This window comes from Simochromis diagramma, unplaced genomic scaffold (genome assembly GCF_900408965.1).
Source record: "Simochromis diagramma unplaced genomic scaffold, fSimDia1.1 OVJJ01000361.1, whole genome shotgun sequence".
In the NCBI taxonomy this organism is placed as follows: Eukaryota; Metazoa; Chordata; class Actinopteri; order Cichliformes; family Cichlidae; genus Simochromis; species Simochromis diagramma.
In genome coordinates, this window is record NW_024386860.1 from 14,661,551 (window position 1) to 14,678,806 (window position 17,256).

At 39.3% G+C, this 17,256-nt stretch overlaps 1 protein-coding gene across 1 annotated transcript in view; it reads left to right on the top strand.

Annotated features, from left to right (window-relative positions):
* LOC120732854 (thrombospondin type-1 domain-containing protein 7A) overlaps positions 1-17,256 on the top strand; it is a 204,628-nt gene that overhangs the window by 94,105 nt on the left and 93,267 nt on the right. The window contains exons 6-9 of the mRNA XM_040030719.1: positions 3,142-3,210; positions 7,457-7,612; positions 10,605-10,808; positions 16,173-16,367. Coding sequence (XP_039886653.1) covers positions 3,142-3,210; positions 7,457-7,612; positions 10,605-10,808; positions 16,173-16,367 — 624 coding nt within the window. The remainder of the gene's footprint in view (positions 1-3,141; positions 3,211-7,456; positions 7,613-10,604; positions 10,809-16,172; positions 16,368-17,256) is intronic.

The following is a 17,256-nucleotide window of genomic DNA, read 5'->3' on the forward strand; positions in this document are numbered from 1 at the left end:
TGCTTTGCAATATTTCATTATGGTTCCAATATTAGTCAAATTTATTTTAGGTAATGCTAAATTAAGTAAAGGGAAATTACTTGTAGAGGAAGCGATAGCAGCACAGATGCTTTAGCGCTTTTTATTTTTCAGTGGTCGAATTGATCGGTGGTCCTTTGGCTCTCTGTGTGTCAGCTGTAATTAAAGAATAATGAGTCAGGTAGCCAAGATTAAATCCATCGACAGAAACTGTTCAAAATATAATCTGTGATGGCAGAAATAATGTATAACCTTCCAGATGAAGTTCTGTTAGGTCTATTGAGAGGCTGTGAGGTACACGATGATACATTTGAGGTGTTCATAAACTCTGTTAAAGATTAAGCTGCACAAGCATGTTGAGAGTGCTGCGAGAGAGACGTGCGTGACTTGTATGTGAGAAAGTGTGAACACAGACAAACATGTACAAAGTTCTTATCTTCTTGGTGCAGGATTTCTTCTCCCTCTTTTGGGGGGTAATCTCACAGCACACCACTGAGACAGAGAGGCAGACAGCAGCTCAGCGATGTTTGCTACAACCAGAGCTCTCTTTCTCTCCCGTCTCATGCATAAATATCACTGTGCTAAAGGGCAGAAGATGCCCTCAAGCCCGGATCTGAAATGAGCTTACTACCTCCTAAATCTTAACAGTAATCTTTATGGGGGAGAAGCATCGATCTGACCCCAGTTCAGTATCTGGGGTCAGAAGTAAGTAATATCAGCTGAGCATGAGTAACTCTGGGTGTTGGTATGCTGAAGCATATGGAGATATTTTGAAGGTGGTAATAAAATCGCAACTGGTGATTAGATTGGCAGAAGATATAAAAGCAGTTTTTCCTCGAAAGACTATGCTTCTCACGGTCTTTACAAGGGTACGATGAAAAGACTGTTATTTTACAGTGTGCCTACAGTAATCTACAGTGGAAGTTTTTTACACTGAGAATACAATTATAATTCTAAGATGTATAAATCATAAACATTACAGTGTTTCTACTATAAGCTGTTTAAATCATTTACAACTGTAAATATAAATACATTATATACATGTACTTACACTTAATCACTCTAATCAGCCACTCAAATGGACAGTAAAGCAAATGCAATAATTAAGTGATTCTGAATATGGCATGGTTGTTGGCGCCAGATGGCCTGGTCCGAGTATTTCAGACACAGCTGATCTACTGGGATTTCCCACTATAGCCATCTTTAGAGTTTAAAGACAATGGTGACAATGGTCTGAAAAAGAGAAAATATCCAGGGAGCCACAGCTGTGTGGAAGAAAATGCCTTGTTGATGTCAGAGGCCAGGGAAGTCATTACAAACGAGGTCTTCCAAAGCAACCTAAACATCTCTAAATGCACAACACATTGAACCTTGAAGCAGCAGAAGACCACACTGGATGCCACACCTGTCAACGAAGAACAAGAAAGGTCAGAACCTGGCACACTTTGGGCCCCTTAGTATCAACTGAGCATCTTTTAAACAGTCAAGATTGCCTGGGTATTGTTGCTGACCTTGTTCATCCTTTTATGACCACAGTGTATCGATTTTGTGATGGCTGCTTCCACCAGGATAACACATCATGTCACAAAACTCAAGTCATCTCAAACTGGTTTCTTTAATGTAAAGGCTAATTGTACTCAAATGTGCTTTACAGGAACCTGATCTCAGTCTAATAGAGCACCTTTGGGATGTTGTGGAATGGGAGTTTGACTGTAGATTTGTTGGCTGCATAACAAATCTATAGCAACTGCACAATGCCATCATGTCAAAATGGATTAAAATCTCTGAGAATGTTTCCAGCACCTCGTTGAATCTGTGCCAAAAAGACATTTTTCCAGAATCGTGTTGCAGTACACAAATGTCTTTTTTTTATTCACAATATAAGAATGTAAAAACAGAATTTTGTAAATTTATAGAGACTTGCATGTTAAATTGATTTGTTCTTCTTTTTACTGAACAAGTATTTAGGCCAAAATAAGTGACAGAAATGATCAATCTGAATCCCAAGAAAGTGATGAATATACACGACTTCTGCCACGCAATTTCTCATAAAAAGTGCAGAGAGGAGAAAAGGAAAGCTGCTGAAAATATTTCTAGACAAACACCATTTTATGCATTCACAGAGCAATTCTGTGCAGCATTTCCAGTTATAGCGTGGGCTGGCAGATGCAGTCAGCAACCTGCGGCGATCGTATCAAACGACAGGTTTTGGGTTTGGTCTGTATACAGACAGTGTAGCGTCAGAAACTGGCAACCCTGCTGTGACGACAAGACTCTCGGAAGCTGGGCAGAGTCACTGCATCTGGCTGAGTTTCTCAAACGCATAACTGCTGTTCAGTTTGTGCTAAAGGGACTAATTTCTGTTTTTTGTACACAATAAACAATGTGTTGTTTATATTTATGTGTCAGCTTGAAATACCTTAGCATGCATGTATATAAGATCATTAAGTGCCTGCTTATAGGGGATTTGATCACTAAGCTCTTTCTAGAATGTTGTTCTTTACCTTTCAATATAACGTGCTATTGTTGTGATCTTTTGCTCATAAATTAAGCTTAAATGAACTTTTTTCCCGTCTGCAGTGAGCAAACAGGCATCAATTAGCTCCGTAGCTCGTGAAATCGATCTGCTGCTGTTTTCAAATACAGCCAAGAGCATTTCAGCAATTGCTTAACTGCTCCTTTAAATACACAGACAGACTAAAAAGTCGCAGTGCATATAATCACAGCTAATGTTTATTTTCACTTTCATTACCTAGTCTGCTGCCGTTAAGTTTGAAAAAAAGAAAAGTGTTTAAAAAAGTAATTTCTTTTCATGTGTCAACTTTCTTATCTAAGCTGATAAAATGGCATGCTCCTAGGGTCCACGTGGCTTTCCCTCTGATTTGGCCTTGTCGGAAGAAATGAACCATGCACAGCAATTATTTTATGCTTTCCACTCAAACCAAAGATTTGATCTGCATTTAATTGAACAGGTTTGGGTTATGAGGCTCAGGTCTGCTGTTGTTGTTGCATTAGTTTCTGCCTGTCTCCGTTGTGCCGTTTCCCTCCCTCTGTTTCTTTGATAGTGCCTCTGTCTCCCCTGTGTGTGCGTAGCTAATAGCGCTATCTCCCTTGTAATTGCAGCGGGTCAGACCCAAAAACAGCAGAAGCCTAGTGTCCCCCCTCTTCTCTCCATCACCTTCCAGATTACAGGTAGGTGTTTTTAGTCATGCTGTCACAAAGCCCGTCTCCCTGATTTATGCGTCCCCCGCCTGCTTCACCCCTCCCTCCCCTCTGTCTTCTCCCCTCCTCCAATTGCTTTCATCCTTTTCATCTTTCCTTTTGGTTGTTTTTTCCATTTCTGTTTGCCATGTTTCCTTTGTTTTTCCTCATGCATTTCCTGTCCTAACCTCTTGGTTAGTTTGTAACTTCTCCTCCATTCCTCTCCCTTCTCATTGCACCAACTCTTCTTGTCTTCTTTCTTGTCAATCTTCATTTTCTTCTTTCCTCTTCTCTTTCCTCTTTATTTTTCTTCACACTTCTTCACCCTCTGCTTTGTCTTTACTTTTCTTCTTTGTCCTATGTTTTTGCCATCTCTGGTTCCTGCTCTCTTTTTGTTTCTTCTCTTTTTGCACTTGTTTCCTTTCCCATCATCCTACCCTGATCTACCTTCACTCCTCACCTCCTTTATTTGCCTTTTTTTGTTGTTTCATTTGGTTTTTATTCTTTCTCTGTCTCTTCTTTTTTCTGTTTCCTTTTCCGCTTTTCTTCTTCCTTGTTCTTTTTACAGGAATGACACCTTAGACTTTGCCCCAGCTGCTGTAATGCTTTAGATAATTTAGATAATCATAATCACGTTCAGTATACACGAGCCAGTTGTGCAGTTACAATCCCAAACTTTTGCTCTCTTGCCAGTTCTTAGTGTTGTTTTCAAGTAAAACAAAGGATGACTAGTTTTACACCAAAGTTCTGTTTTCTACTGGATAGAAGAATTAAAGCTTTGAAGGAACTGTAAGACAAACTTTGTTCCACTACAAACGGAATACGGATAGCAAGAAGTTTTCCACCGCTGCAGACAGTAAGCCGCACTTGCAAGAGGGATTTTTTTCTACCGTTGTCATTTTTGCACAATAGAGAAATGAACTCATTGGAGAGTACACCACAAAATGGACTAACAGAGAGTCAGGATATTCTCCAGGATATTTTCTCCCTTTTATAGAGAGGCTGATACACTGTCAGCCCCCAATTTAGTATTCACAAATGGACTGATGTTAAAAGATTGAAGAGAGTGTAGTTCTCCAATAAGATGTGGATTAACAGTGGCTCAGCAAACTCAGTATTTGACTTTCAGTGTATTTGTAAAAGGAATTAGACATTTTGCATTTCAAAAGGCCCTTCTGCCTTTCCCTGTACAGTTCTGAGGGATTTATGATTTGGCTCTCCTGCCTATGAGAGACTTTAAGCTTTAGATGTCTTGTAGGAACAGTTGGGATACAGGAAATAAAGTGCTTCAGGTTGAACATGAAGAAGAGGTTTTTTTGTTGTTGTATGAATCGTTAAATATCTTCCTTTAAAAAAACACACTCCAGTATTAATTACAATATTTCAAAAGTAGAGATCAATCCATACTCAGACTTTGTAGAGAAAAAGCTTCTGATATGTATTTTTCATCATCTTGTTTTCAACCAAGAATCAGTTTTCACAGAGAGCGGATTTTCTTATAGGGGCAAAATCTACTATAGCTGTACTTCCTATTACAACAGATGGTGCCAATTTATTCTCCTACAGCTTCACATTAAAACCAGACAAAGTCCGCCCACATTGTTACAGTTAATTTAAGTTCATGTATAATCATTTATATTTATGATATTGTATTGTGTATAACAACATGTAGTTAAACAGGGTTTTTGTAGTTTCGTCTGTTGTGTCCCCACAGTTCACCTCAAAACATTTAATTGCAATAAGTAGGAAATCTTAAATCAGACCTGGTCAACTTTTAGCTCATATTTTCATAATTATGTTTCAACCATTCATAATGGTCGGCTCACTATTTTAAACATTCATTCAGTACCTTTAGCTACTATTCAAATATCTCCCCCTGTATAGGCCACGTTTCAATTATTAAATTAAACAAAAATAACTGTAATAGTTAATCTTTCCAAGTAGTGAAGAAGTACGTTCTACAGTACTTGTCATTATTCCTGGGAATCAGCGTTTTATAGTTATCTTTATTAAAGCTATATAGCTCAAAAAATGTTGAAGTCAGAATTCTGCGCAGAATGAAATCTGATTTACAGGCTCAGCTTTGCAGGTTTTCCGAGTGTAGCTGCAGGAAGAGAGGTTCAGAAGTGTCCGTCAATGTGGGGAGCTTCAGGCAGAGGGTTGGACTTGTCTGCTCAGTGAGCCAGACTTCTTCTAATCAGGAAAACCTGGAAGCATGAAGCTGGTGTGCTGCTGGCTTCATGCTTTAAAGGGATGATTTAAAATTGTAGGCAACACACTTATTTTCTTTCTTTAAAAATTACATGAAAAAATGAAGGCCAATCTCATATCTGTCTGGTAAATATGAAACTACAGGCAGCAGCTGGTTGGAGACGGGGAAAAACAGCTAGCCTGCTTCTCTCCATTACCTCCAAAGCTTATGTCTCATGTCATCAAGACAAATTGCCATTTTAACACTTGATTGGTTCAGCAAACCAACAATCAATCAGTCAACAAGGTGTAACATGTTAATTAGCAAACTTAAAATGTTCTGTTACGGAGCCAAGCGGTTTGTTTACCTCTGGTTTCAGGCTTTATGCTAAGATAAGTTAACTGCAACATGAGTCAGGGTTTTAGTAGGATCACCTTTGATCTCTATTTTCTGTTTTGATTACATAGTTGTTCCATAAACAAAGTAGATATCAGTGTAATGACTATCTGTCTTTCAAACATAGGTGTAACAACACCTGTATGCTTTGCCATTTGACATGTCAGGAATGAACTATTGTTTTGGTTGTGCAGTCAGCTGAAAGCTCTGTTGACAGCACATTTGCAGCTGGCATGCCACCTGCAAGCATCTTTTTTCCACAGTCCAGTAAATGGTGTTGTTGCCTCAACTTACATGCAACACTCTTTTAAATTTTCTCTCAGAGAAGGGACTTTGGGTTCCCAAGTGCCTCTTCAGCTTGTTTGGCACCACGTAAGCATCAGTCAATTCTCCCAACACAGTGTGAGGGCTGTTGACACCCCTGTTCCGACTGAGGTCATTTGCAATAGTTTCTATGGACACAGAAAAAAGGGATCCATTTTTCGCACCATCTTCTCTGTTCTTCTTCACGTAATGTAGTTACTCCGGTTTGTCCACAGGCAAAAAAAGTGATTTTTTTTTCCCCCAGTTTTGCCAGTTTGCTTTTATTTTCTGAGGGAGCCGGAATTGTAAAGATAAAAGCAGACCTTAAAGGCAACCAATCTAAATGCTGATGGTGTCATTGTTTGGAAAATACAGTCAGCAGTTGGTTTCACTTTCCTGGAAAAGAAACCTCTCCATTGCCTTTTTGCATCAGATTAAATGTATTACTTTCTGCTAAAACTGTGTAAACAATACAAATGGAAAATATGCAATTAAGCTGCAAAACCTTAAATACTGCGTGTGGTCAGGCTTGTATCAAAAGTCCCCTTTCTCCTAGTCTCTTTGTTCATTTCCTGTCAGCCTCTAGTCTCACGAGGCTCAAAAGGGTGAAGGGAAAAAAAGAAAAATGTCTCTGAAAGCAGAAACATCCACTTTGAAATGACACTTGCACGATTTTGTGCATGAATAAATGCATTAACTTTGTATCTTCAGGAACTCCACACATCAGATTTATTTATCATGATGCAGATGTGTAGAAATGTATTCTGCACAGTTGTCACAGAGCTGTTTCTTGCACGGTGATAGCATCTCCTCTTTTCTTCCCCCCAGAGTTCAGACTGGCATGCATTTACCAGTAGTTTCATGGAAAGAGCTTTTTTAGAATCCAGCATGGCATGACTAGGAGAAGTAGATGCCAAATTACACCTCATAGAATAAACATGAGCCAAGATATTGTCCGTGTTCTCTTACACCTTTAGTGTTGTATTGTTGCCTCCTCTTCCTATGTCTCCGTTGAGAGTCCGTGGGCAGGGCTCCACAATGTTTTATGCTGCTAGCAAGGCGTTGTACGAGATAATCATTGCTAATTTATCATTCTGACATGCTAACAGGGAGACGATAAACAAAACAAAGGGATAATAGTGTCTACTTCACAGGCATGTTTTGTTTTTTCACTGTGGCTCTCATCTACCCTCTGCAGGGATTTTATGCCAGGAATAAAAGCAAATAAGCATTTTTGTGTCCCTTGTTCCTGCTCCTTTCAATGCTGCTAAAGAAGAAAAATTCCTCAGAATTAGGCTCATTTTATCTGCTGCTTATTGTGTGTTTCCCTTTTGTTTATCTGCACAGCCTCCCGCCCAGTGGAAAACAAGCTGTGCGAAGGTCCAATCCCCAACAGATCCCAGCTGTGCCAAATCCCCTGTCCCATCGACTGTGAGGTATCACCATGGGGTGCCTGGGGGCCCTGCACCTTTGAAAACTGTGATGATCAGGCTGGAAAGAAAGGTACCTGAATGGTTGAAATATGTAATTCAATCCAAACTATTATAGTCAAAAGGTGATTGCTATTTCTAACTGCACTCTATTACATTTGGCACTGTGGCTCTGTTTTGCACCTCTCAATTGCTCTACGTTTGTGGATCTGCATACATGTAATGCATAAGCTGGGGGAGTAGCAGCAAGACTCCATGGCGTGCACAGAACAGATCGGCACTATGACATTCAATTCAGTTCCATTTATAGAGTGCCAAATCAAAACAACAGTTGCCTCAATGCCTTATATTGTAAGGTAAAGACCCAACATTAATACAAGTAAAACAGAGGAAAAACCCCAACAATTATATGAGCATCTATGAGCAAGCGCTTTGATAGTGGGATTTCAATCACCCTGCAGCCTAGACCCATTTCAGAGTAACTGAGTGAGGACTTAGGATCACCCGATCCAACCTTAACTATGTGCTTTATCAAAAAGGACAGTTTTAAGCCTAATCTTAAAAAAAGAGATAGTCGCTGTCTCTCGATTCCATACTGGAAGCTGGTTCCACAGAAGGGGAGCCTGAAAACTGAAGACTCTGCTTCCCATTCTACTTTTAAATACTCTAGGAACAAGAAGTAAGCCCACAGTTCGAGAACAAAGTGCACTAATGGGGTGATATGGTACTATAAGGTTATTAAGATAAGGTGGGGCCTAATTGTTCAAGACTTTGTATGTGAGGAGCAGGATTTTTTTCTCTTTTTTTCTCTTTCTCATCCCTGTCAGGACTCTTGCTGCAGCATTTTGAATCAACTGAAGGTTTTTCAGGGAGTTTTTAGGACATCCTGATAATAATGAATTACAGTAGTCCAGTCTAGAAGTAATAAACACATGAAGTCATTTTTCAGTGTCACTCCAAGACAGGGTGTTTCTAATTTTAGAAATATTGCGCAAATGGAAGAAAGCAGTCCTACATATTTGTTTAATATGTGCATTGAAGGACATGTCCTGGTCAGAAATGACTCCTCACAGTGTTATTGGAGGGCAAGATAATGCCTCCAGTCAGTTAATTTAGTCAGGAGTCGGGATGGAGGTGGGTTTCAAAGCAGGTTGCAGATTCGCCAGTCACATTTTTCCCTGGTGACCAACAGTTGCCAGGGAGTCTCCGAGCGGTCTCTAAGCCTGCGTGACTGAGGCCTCAAATAGGGTATCAGCTGAGCCTTCAGCTAATATGAGCTGCCATTATCAACTAAACTGTCTCTGTCTGCTCTAAGTACTATACTCAGTGTGTCACGTTTTAAGCATTATTATGCTTTATCAAAGCTGTTGTGTTACACTGGTTTAGAATAATTACAGACACTATCTAAGACCGGCTGTTCAGTGTTTTTTCCTAAATACTCCCCCTTCTCGCCTCCATGTAGTCTTCATTATAGGAGATAAACAAGCCGAAAATAATTTGTCAGTCATCTGTCACCCTCTTGTGCTCCTGGCACCGAGATAAATTCTCACCCGATTCAGTATTTTGTGCTGAAAATACAAGAACCTCTTAAATTATTCCTTGTTATTGTTTCTAATAATTATAGCTCAAAAACAATGAAAAACGTGGCTGCTGTGTATTAAATGCTGCTTGTACACCATCCATCACGTTTGTTATCTTTTTGTACGAGGCCGTTATAATTAGAATGCTGTAGAATAATATGATTGAGCCTGAATGTGCTTAATGAATATGCAGTCTTTATATCGTTTTACATTAAAAAATATTCTTATATTGGCTTTCACCTTACCACATAGCTTCAGAGAATATCGCTGAGACTGATTGTCTCCAGTAGTAGCAGGTCATCTTGTTAAAAAATAGGTAAAAAGCATACAATTTCTAAGGAAACTACAGCAGCCTAATTACATTTTCAGTCTAAAATGTCCCTTTGTTGCATCAGAATATGGCAGTCTTTGTTCATAGTGTGAGTGAATAACAATGTTTATGCAAATATTGCACATAAGTATAAACTTAAGCAATGAAGTGAAATCATGAAGGTTTCTTATTGATGAGCCATATCAAGAAACGAACCATCAAACAAACATTTAAGTGCTCAGACTTTAGTAAAGTAAAATGTAATGTAAGATCTCACTATTTGTAAAATCCTACATTAATAATATTAAATTAATTAATAGTATAAATCATTTTATTTTTGCACTATTTTCAAGTGGCTTTATTTATTTTTAAGTGGATTAGTGGTTCAAAAAGATGCTTACTTATGTTATACTGGAACTTGGTGCACACTCTCAGACTCCAGTGAACAGAAGGTTTTAACAGTATTTGGTTGGGAGTCAGAGATGACCATATAAGTAATATCTTGTCTCGCTGATGTAGGAAGAAGACTGAGTGCTCAAAGAACTCTGAAACCTGACCTTTTGGCTCACAGGGATTACTTGCATATGCACAAATGTAATTTATTCAACTGTTCACCATGTTTTGTTAGAATATCCATCACTGTAACAGTTTTTATATGACAGAAAGTAAGGAAAAACATGAAAGGTCCAGTTTAAACAGAGAAGTAGTTGATCTACAGAGAAATACTTGCTGTATATACGATTGTTTTAGGGGTGTGGTCAGCATGGAGCCTATTTAATTCATTCGTCTCCAACCTAAAAGGAGGCTTATTTATGCAAGGATTTAAAGATAAATCTGAGCGGTTGTGATATTATTTATAGTGTAGTTTAAAGAAGATAGAGAAAACCTCTAGAGGGGAAATTACATACATGTATTGCATGTGCTAACCAACTGCTATCAAACCCACCTCTGACAGATGAAACTAGACAATTTTTAAAAAAAAAATGTACAATGTGTATGATTAAAAAAATTATCACATGATATAAATAAATACAATGCAATAAAATTGAACTTTTAACATGTAGTGGAGTAAGATGAGGACTATTTTCCCCTTATGTATGTGGTTGTGTGAAAAAACTAAAGCCTGCTATACACACAAAAGTTTGTCAGTTGTGATAACTGTCTTTGCACCGCAGGTTTCAAACTGAGGAAACGACAGATTACAAACGAGCCAACGGGAGGTCCTGGAAACTGTCCACACCTTGTGGAGGCGGTGCCATGTGACGAGCCCACTTGTTATGACTGGCAGCTGATCAGTCTGAGTCCGTGCATTCCTGATGACGGGAAGCAGTGTGGCTCCGGCACCCAAATTGTGCAGGTCCAATGTGTCAACAGCAACGGTGAGCGAGGAATGTTTAATCCTAATGTGCCCCACATTTTCAAAATGAGCTGAGTCATTTGTTAAAAACTAACCATACTCTTGCTTACAGACAGTGTTTGTTGGCTGACATTGATGCTTGCTCCCTGCGCATCCTTGCATTTTGCTGCGTTTTCGACCCACCTTGATTTGCAATAAAAAGAAATTGCTGGTCTGACCTTGCATGAAAAATCCTATATTTTCAAGGTCACCTGCCCACCGACCCTGCAACTCTTGCAGCACAGCGCTGTACGTGAGGAGATTTCCACAACATGACTCCCAGTTGCCATTCGTCTTTGTGAGGAATGCTCTCCCTTGGCTCCCCTTCCCCCCTCTCCCTGTTAAAGCTCTTCTACTTTAACGCTTCCTCGGTTCAGCGTTGCTACCTCTCTCCTGCTGTCTCTCTCATTACATTTTCCTCTCTGCACGCACAATTAAACCTTACTCGCTTTAAATCAAATCAATCCTCGAGCCCCGAGTCTTAGAGTATCTTGTGCCCTTTGCTACTCCCTGATTTTTACTGCTTCTCTTTATTACTGTAAATCTTTAATATTAAGGGTGACCGAGCATAGATACTTTGTTGAGTTCCTCTTGCCTTCAGCTATCAGACATATGTATGACAAAATAAGTCACAACACACTATTGAGTTGGAGGGGGGGGGGTTTGAGCTGCTGTGAGCTGTGCATCAAATGACATGGCACGTTTATTTAGTCAGCATGTAAAGTTATACTGTGATGTTGTTCTGGGAATCTCATTCAGTTGCAAATCTACTCAGTAAATCTTGAATTTATGATGCAGTGCAGTGACTTTGTTCATGTTTTCCACACTAGAGAAGTTGATTTGTCCTTCTAACGTCTCCCACAAATCTCACTTCATGCATCAGCTGCAGGTGCTCAGTGAAGCTGGGCTGCTGGGAACTCTCCCCTGTACGGCCGGAGTACAGCAGAAACTCTGCGCTGTTCTTTCACACCATGACTTTGGTTGATTGATCCCCGCTCACATTCACTCCCTCATCTGATGAAAATTGATTTGTTCTGTTTGGATTTTTGCTCTGCTTTTCGCCTCAGAGATTTTTCACTGCAATGCTGGCTGTATTTTTTCTCGGAGTGTGTCCCAGCCATAAAAGAAAAGGCCACACAGCCAGGCCCCAGACAACAGACGAAGGTCGATACAAATGTTATTGAAACTGGCTATTGATATTCCCCATGCTGACTGCCTGCCCACTTAGACAGGGAGCTGTTTCTTCTCTGCATACTGAGCATGGAGGTGTTCCTCTCATAGTGGGTGTTCTGTTCATTCATGTTTCCTCTGTGCGAGTCTGAAAACTGCTGGGGTCCCTTGTCACTTCTTATTTTCATGCCTTCTTAGTTCAGTCATGATTGGTTCACTGCGTATCTGTCAAAGTGACATCTTAATGCAGAGTCAGGCCCAGTCTGACTTGTGAAGCCTCTCTTTTGCTTGAATTTTCAATTCACTCATTGAAAGGTTTACATTTGCTTGTGTGTGTGCGCTGCCGAAAGAGGAAAATATTCTCCGCCTGGTTCATGGCAACACATGAAGCAAACCAGACAAATGTGTGGGTTATTTTAATCCACTTAAGCGTGATACCAGCAGCTCATCAATAAACCATGAATAGTTGTGTAAAAATGTGGGAATTCCATGTGAATTTGCAGTTTCCATGTTCAGTGCCACTTTGTTTGGAGACGAGCCACAGTCAAGAGTGCATCAGTATGAATATTTTACAGCTAATCAATTTAAAAGAGTCATAATCATCTGTCATGTCAGTATAAGGAACATTAGTTTAGTTATAATCCACTGCCACATTAGGGAAATTCTCTGCAGAAAGAAGATATGCTGATGTGACACATCTACATTTAAAATGTTGTTGTTACTATTAGTGTCATTATTATAAGAATTGCTATAACAACCATTTTAGCACATTTCCCCCTCCCTCTCTTTGGGTCATCTGTCTTCTGATAAGCAGCCCCTCGTTAACAGAAGGTTTGAACAGCATACACCCCGATGACTCTCATGTTACAAAGCATTTAAATTATTTTGCCATTGTTTTAAAATGTTTTTAATTTTTGGTGAGGGAAATTCTTGGACTTGTGGATTGCACCCGTACACTACAGATTCAAGCTTACTAGAATTTGCTTCTAACTTCACCCTCTTGTACGAACATGATCACTTCTGGCTCCATTTATACCGGTTACCAAAGTGCTAACATTGTAGCTTCAAGCTTTGTGGCTTTGTCCATCTGTTATATGCAGTCTGTTTGGTGGTTTAGACTTCTGCAGTGTAACTTTATGCAACTATATTTATTGCTCAACTTTTTTGAGGTCTTTATACATTTTCCATCATTCATGTTGATAGCTTCCATAATCTCCCTACAGGAATTTGTTGGCATTTGTGAGTTTTTATATTGATACTGTGACTATTATTCCCGATAATGAGTCGATGAGATGATGTGATGCTTCTCTCACTGATAAATTCAAAAACTGAGTATAAACATTGGCCTTGAACAAGTCGATCACAGTAGTTGCAGATGCGTCCATTTATTATTTGACCTTTGGCTAAGTTTAATTTAAGAATCCACATTAGTAATATTTTATCCATTAGATGAAACAGTGAAAAGAATAATAGTCCCTCTTTAACTGTTGCAACCTGTGTGCTTTTTATCAGATATGACAGATTTATTGCCATTAGTTCACAGGAGTTTAGAAAAAAAAAAGTTTAATTTCAGTTCTCAAGCAGCACAGTCGTATTAATAATTTGCGCACGCCCAACCATTATAAACTAATGTTTCATAACCATAATCATAACACCCAAAGCAAAGCTGTGGCTGCAGCCACAGTGATCGCTATGTCACCGCATGGCTGCAATCATAATCTCAGCTACTGCCTGTCTCAATCAGCCTCAGCAGCATTCAGTGAGAGAGCTGGGAGAGCTCCTCTATTTATCTTTCTAACTGCAGTAGTACAGAGTGTGTCCACAACCAGCGCAGTCTAATACTTAACATAGTTTTACAATACAAAGTTGTCTTTTTGCGTAGGTTAGATTGAAAGATTAGATTATTATGAGGTAAAACAAAAGTAAAATTCTACACAGTTATCCCTCTGAAGGCTGACATTGGGCCCCAAAAACGGCAGACCTTATATGTGGGACAAGCCACAAATTTTTGAAACCAAAAATGTGATTGTTAATAATACATTGTGTTTAATAAGCATATCTTAATTGAGGCTCAGTAGAATCTACTGTATGTATGAATAGACATACAGCAAAATAGATCATGCATAAGACTTGAATGTATGAGTAAAGTACAGTAACTGTGACATTTTAAGCTACTTATGTACAGTATTTGATTCAATCTGCTCTCCGGGCTTTTCCTGTTTAAAATCTTTTGTCTTTTCTTGTCTTCGCATTACCTTTTGTATACACAAAAACAATTAAACAAAACCAAGTTTATGCTGCCACTTAAGAGAACAAGCGTGACTCAAAAATCTAAAGTGGGCCGTGTGCTTGACATTGTGCCATCAATTAAGACACACATCTGTTCACTTTCTCAGCTCTTCCCTCCGCCTCTGTGCTGAAATGTGACGGGTAACAATGAAATTCTTGCAATGAATGTTTTCCGATTTTTTTTCAACAATGATAAGCAGACTTTTAGAGCAAAATCAGAAAATTACTTGTGTTTGTGTTTCAGGTCTTTATCTGGTTTATATTTCTCTATTTAAACTTTAATCAGTTTTTAATGTTCTTGTTTTGAGTCACTTTATATATTCACTTTTAGACATTTTCTTTGATAAAATGGCCAACACAGGTGTTTAATTACTGTATATACTGCAAAGCACCAGGATTTAATTGGGATGTTGATGGTAAGATAAACTGGGAATGTTTGCCCTTTATTAACTCAAGCAGGACGGTGCTGCTTGAGAACTGAAATTAAACATAGGTAATACTAATGGGGATATCCACCAGTGTGTGAATGTGAGAGTGAATGAATAGTGGCATTGTAAAGCGCTTTGGGTGCCTTGAAAAGCGCTATATAAATCCAATCCATTATTATTATTATATAGCTGTAATGTTATGGTTTCATGTGTAATATGAAGGTGAAATAATGAGTCATTTTGGTGAACAACTGTTTGCATGCAGAACCTGTCATAAATTTATCCTTAAAAATGTTGAAATTTTCAGATGGTAGATTCTGAGTATTCCACTATACTGAGAAAGACATATCGAATAAACTGAACCACCTGTTACACCTTTCAGCAGACAACTTTTGTTGAAATGAATACTGTTACGGCCCTAACAGGGCCTCCTCCTGAAGTTGCCTGTGTGGGCGTGTCCTACCAGCTGTCCTGCCTTAGGTAACCACCTTTTTCTTTTTGTACAGCTGACTCACATCAGCAATTAAAGGTATTTAAGCCCGGGGAAAGGTGAGCTCTGGGCCAGAGTCCCATGTGAATGGTTACAGCTACTGAGCTGTGTGTTTGTAGCTAGTGAGCTGTGTGTGTTCTGCTCCTACTTGGTGGAGAGGAGTGTGTTTGGCAATTTATCCTTCTCTGGTTTACTTCTCAGTTTAATTGACCAACGTTTGAGTTTTGTTTCTTTAAATGGTGATAGCAGCTTGTCCGTCTCTTTTAGTTAGTACTAATAGAAACTTTAATAAAACTCTTTAATTTAACCATTTTGCCTCTTTCTCCTTTTTCTGACCCGGACACATTTTGTTACTTCCCCCTCATCGCCTAGACCCCTTTTAGGGGAACGTCACAAGTGGGGGCTCGTCCGGTATTTGAACCCGAGACCTCTCGCAATACAAAATGACCATTGGGACTTAGAAACACACAAATGGAAGTTTTGAATGTATTGTAATTGCCAATAACATCTGGAATTTATTTAAAGCACTTGTTCAGCTGGTTTCTGTATGATCAAATAGATCAAATCATAGATCAGATCTGGCAAATAGAAATGTCTTGTGATTCCCATTAGAGTGAAAATGACTCTAATGTTATCTTATTACAGAATACCCCTACTAGGTGCAATCAAGGTGACTCAGCCTGTGTGTATAGTTAGATAGATACCCACTGCAGAAGTGCATATACTCTGAATTGACCTGTAACGCTGAAAGTGGTCCAGATGTGCACAAGCAAAAAGCCTTGAAGGAAAGATCAGCCAAGTATAACTCTGTAACTTTATAAGAAGAGTAATTTTATGATCAGTGATTATTATAAGCAGATTAAAACACTATTATCCTATTTTTTTGGGGTTACCAAGTGATCACCCCAGCTTCACGACAAGCGGCCATTTATGGGCTTTTGACCCTGTTGTGTGTTCTGTTTTGCTTCAGGAGAGAAGGTGGAAAGAAATCTCTGCACGTCTAACCCAACTCCAGAACCTGTGCCCTGTGAGGTGCCTTGCTCAAGAGACTGTGTGCTCAGTGACTGGACGTCCTGGTCCACTTGCTCTCAGACATGCTCAAGCAAGACCATTGAGGGCAAGCAAATGAGGACCCGCTCTATTCTGGCCTACAACGCTGGGGAAGGTGAGTCTGGACCCGCCAACAGTCGACTGTCCATGGTATATGGAAATATATGGAGATGAGGCCTGAATATTGGCTTAGTCACAGCCTTTCAAGTCGTCCTTTGCTGTCACTCTTCGAATGTCTGGATTTCACAGTTCTCTGCATGTGCATTTGTCCTTATCTCAAACAGTCTGCTTATCTGTCCTGGTGATTATTTCTGTTGGTCTGTCTCCTCGCCTGACACTCACTTTTTTATCTCGTTCTAAGATCATTTCTCTGCATATGCTTATTCTCTCTCTGGTTTTAAATTTCTAAGAGCGTCCTCCGTGTTTTTTTGCCGTCCTTTTTGTCACGTCTCTGAATGTTTTATCTGGGTGTGTGTTTTCCTCACAGTCACTGCAATGGTTGTGGCGTGGATCACTGTGATGGAGGGTAACATTTGAAAACACATTTTGATGGTAGCTCTTGTATCCCTCTAGCTATGTGTCTACATGCAGAAAAATTAAAATTGTTAGTTTGTTTTGAGCTTTAAAAAATGTGTACATTACCATAACAGCTTTAGGGTAGCTTATAATTGATTTTGAATTTATTCAGCCAGTTGTAATTCAGTCAAGCCTTGTTAGCCATGTGTGAAATGGCTGGACTCTGTTAGCAGTTTTCAGTTGTTCTGCTGTAGTATTAGCTCATCTAGTGCAGACCTCACCTGCCACATTAACATTTCTGACATCTGTATTTATCAAAGGTCTTTCACAGGTGCCGAAGTTTCCAGAACTTTATGGTAAATATTTGACTCTAGGCAGACTGGATAAACTGTAGTTGCAGAGTTGTAGTTTAGATTAGCTTTAAACCCCTACTGTACTGTGACACAGTTTTATGAACACACAATAATACCAGAAATCTGGAAGCTTTC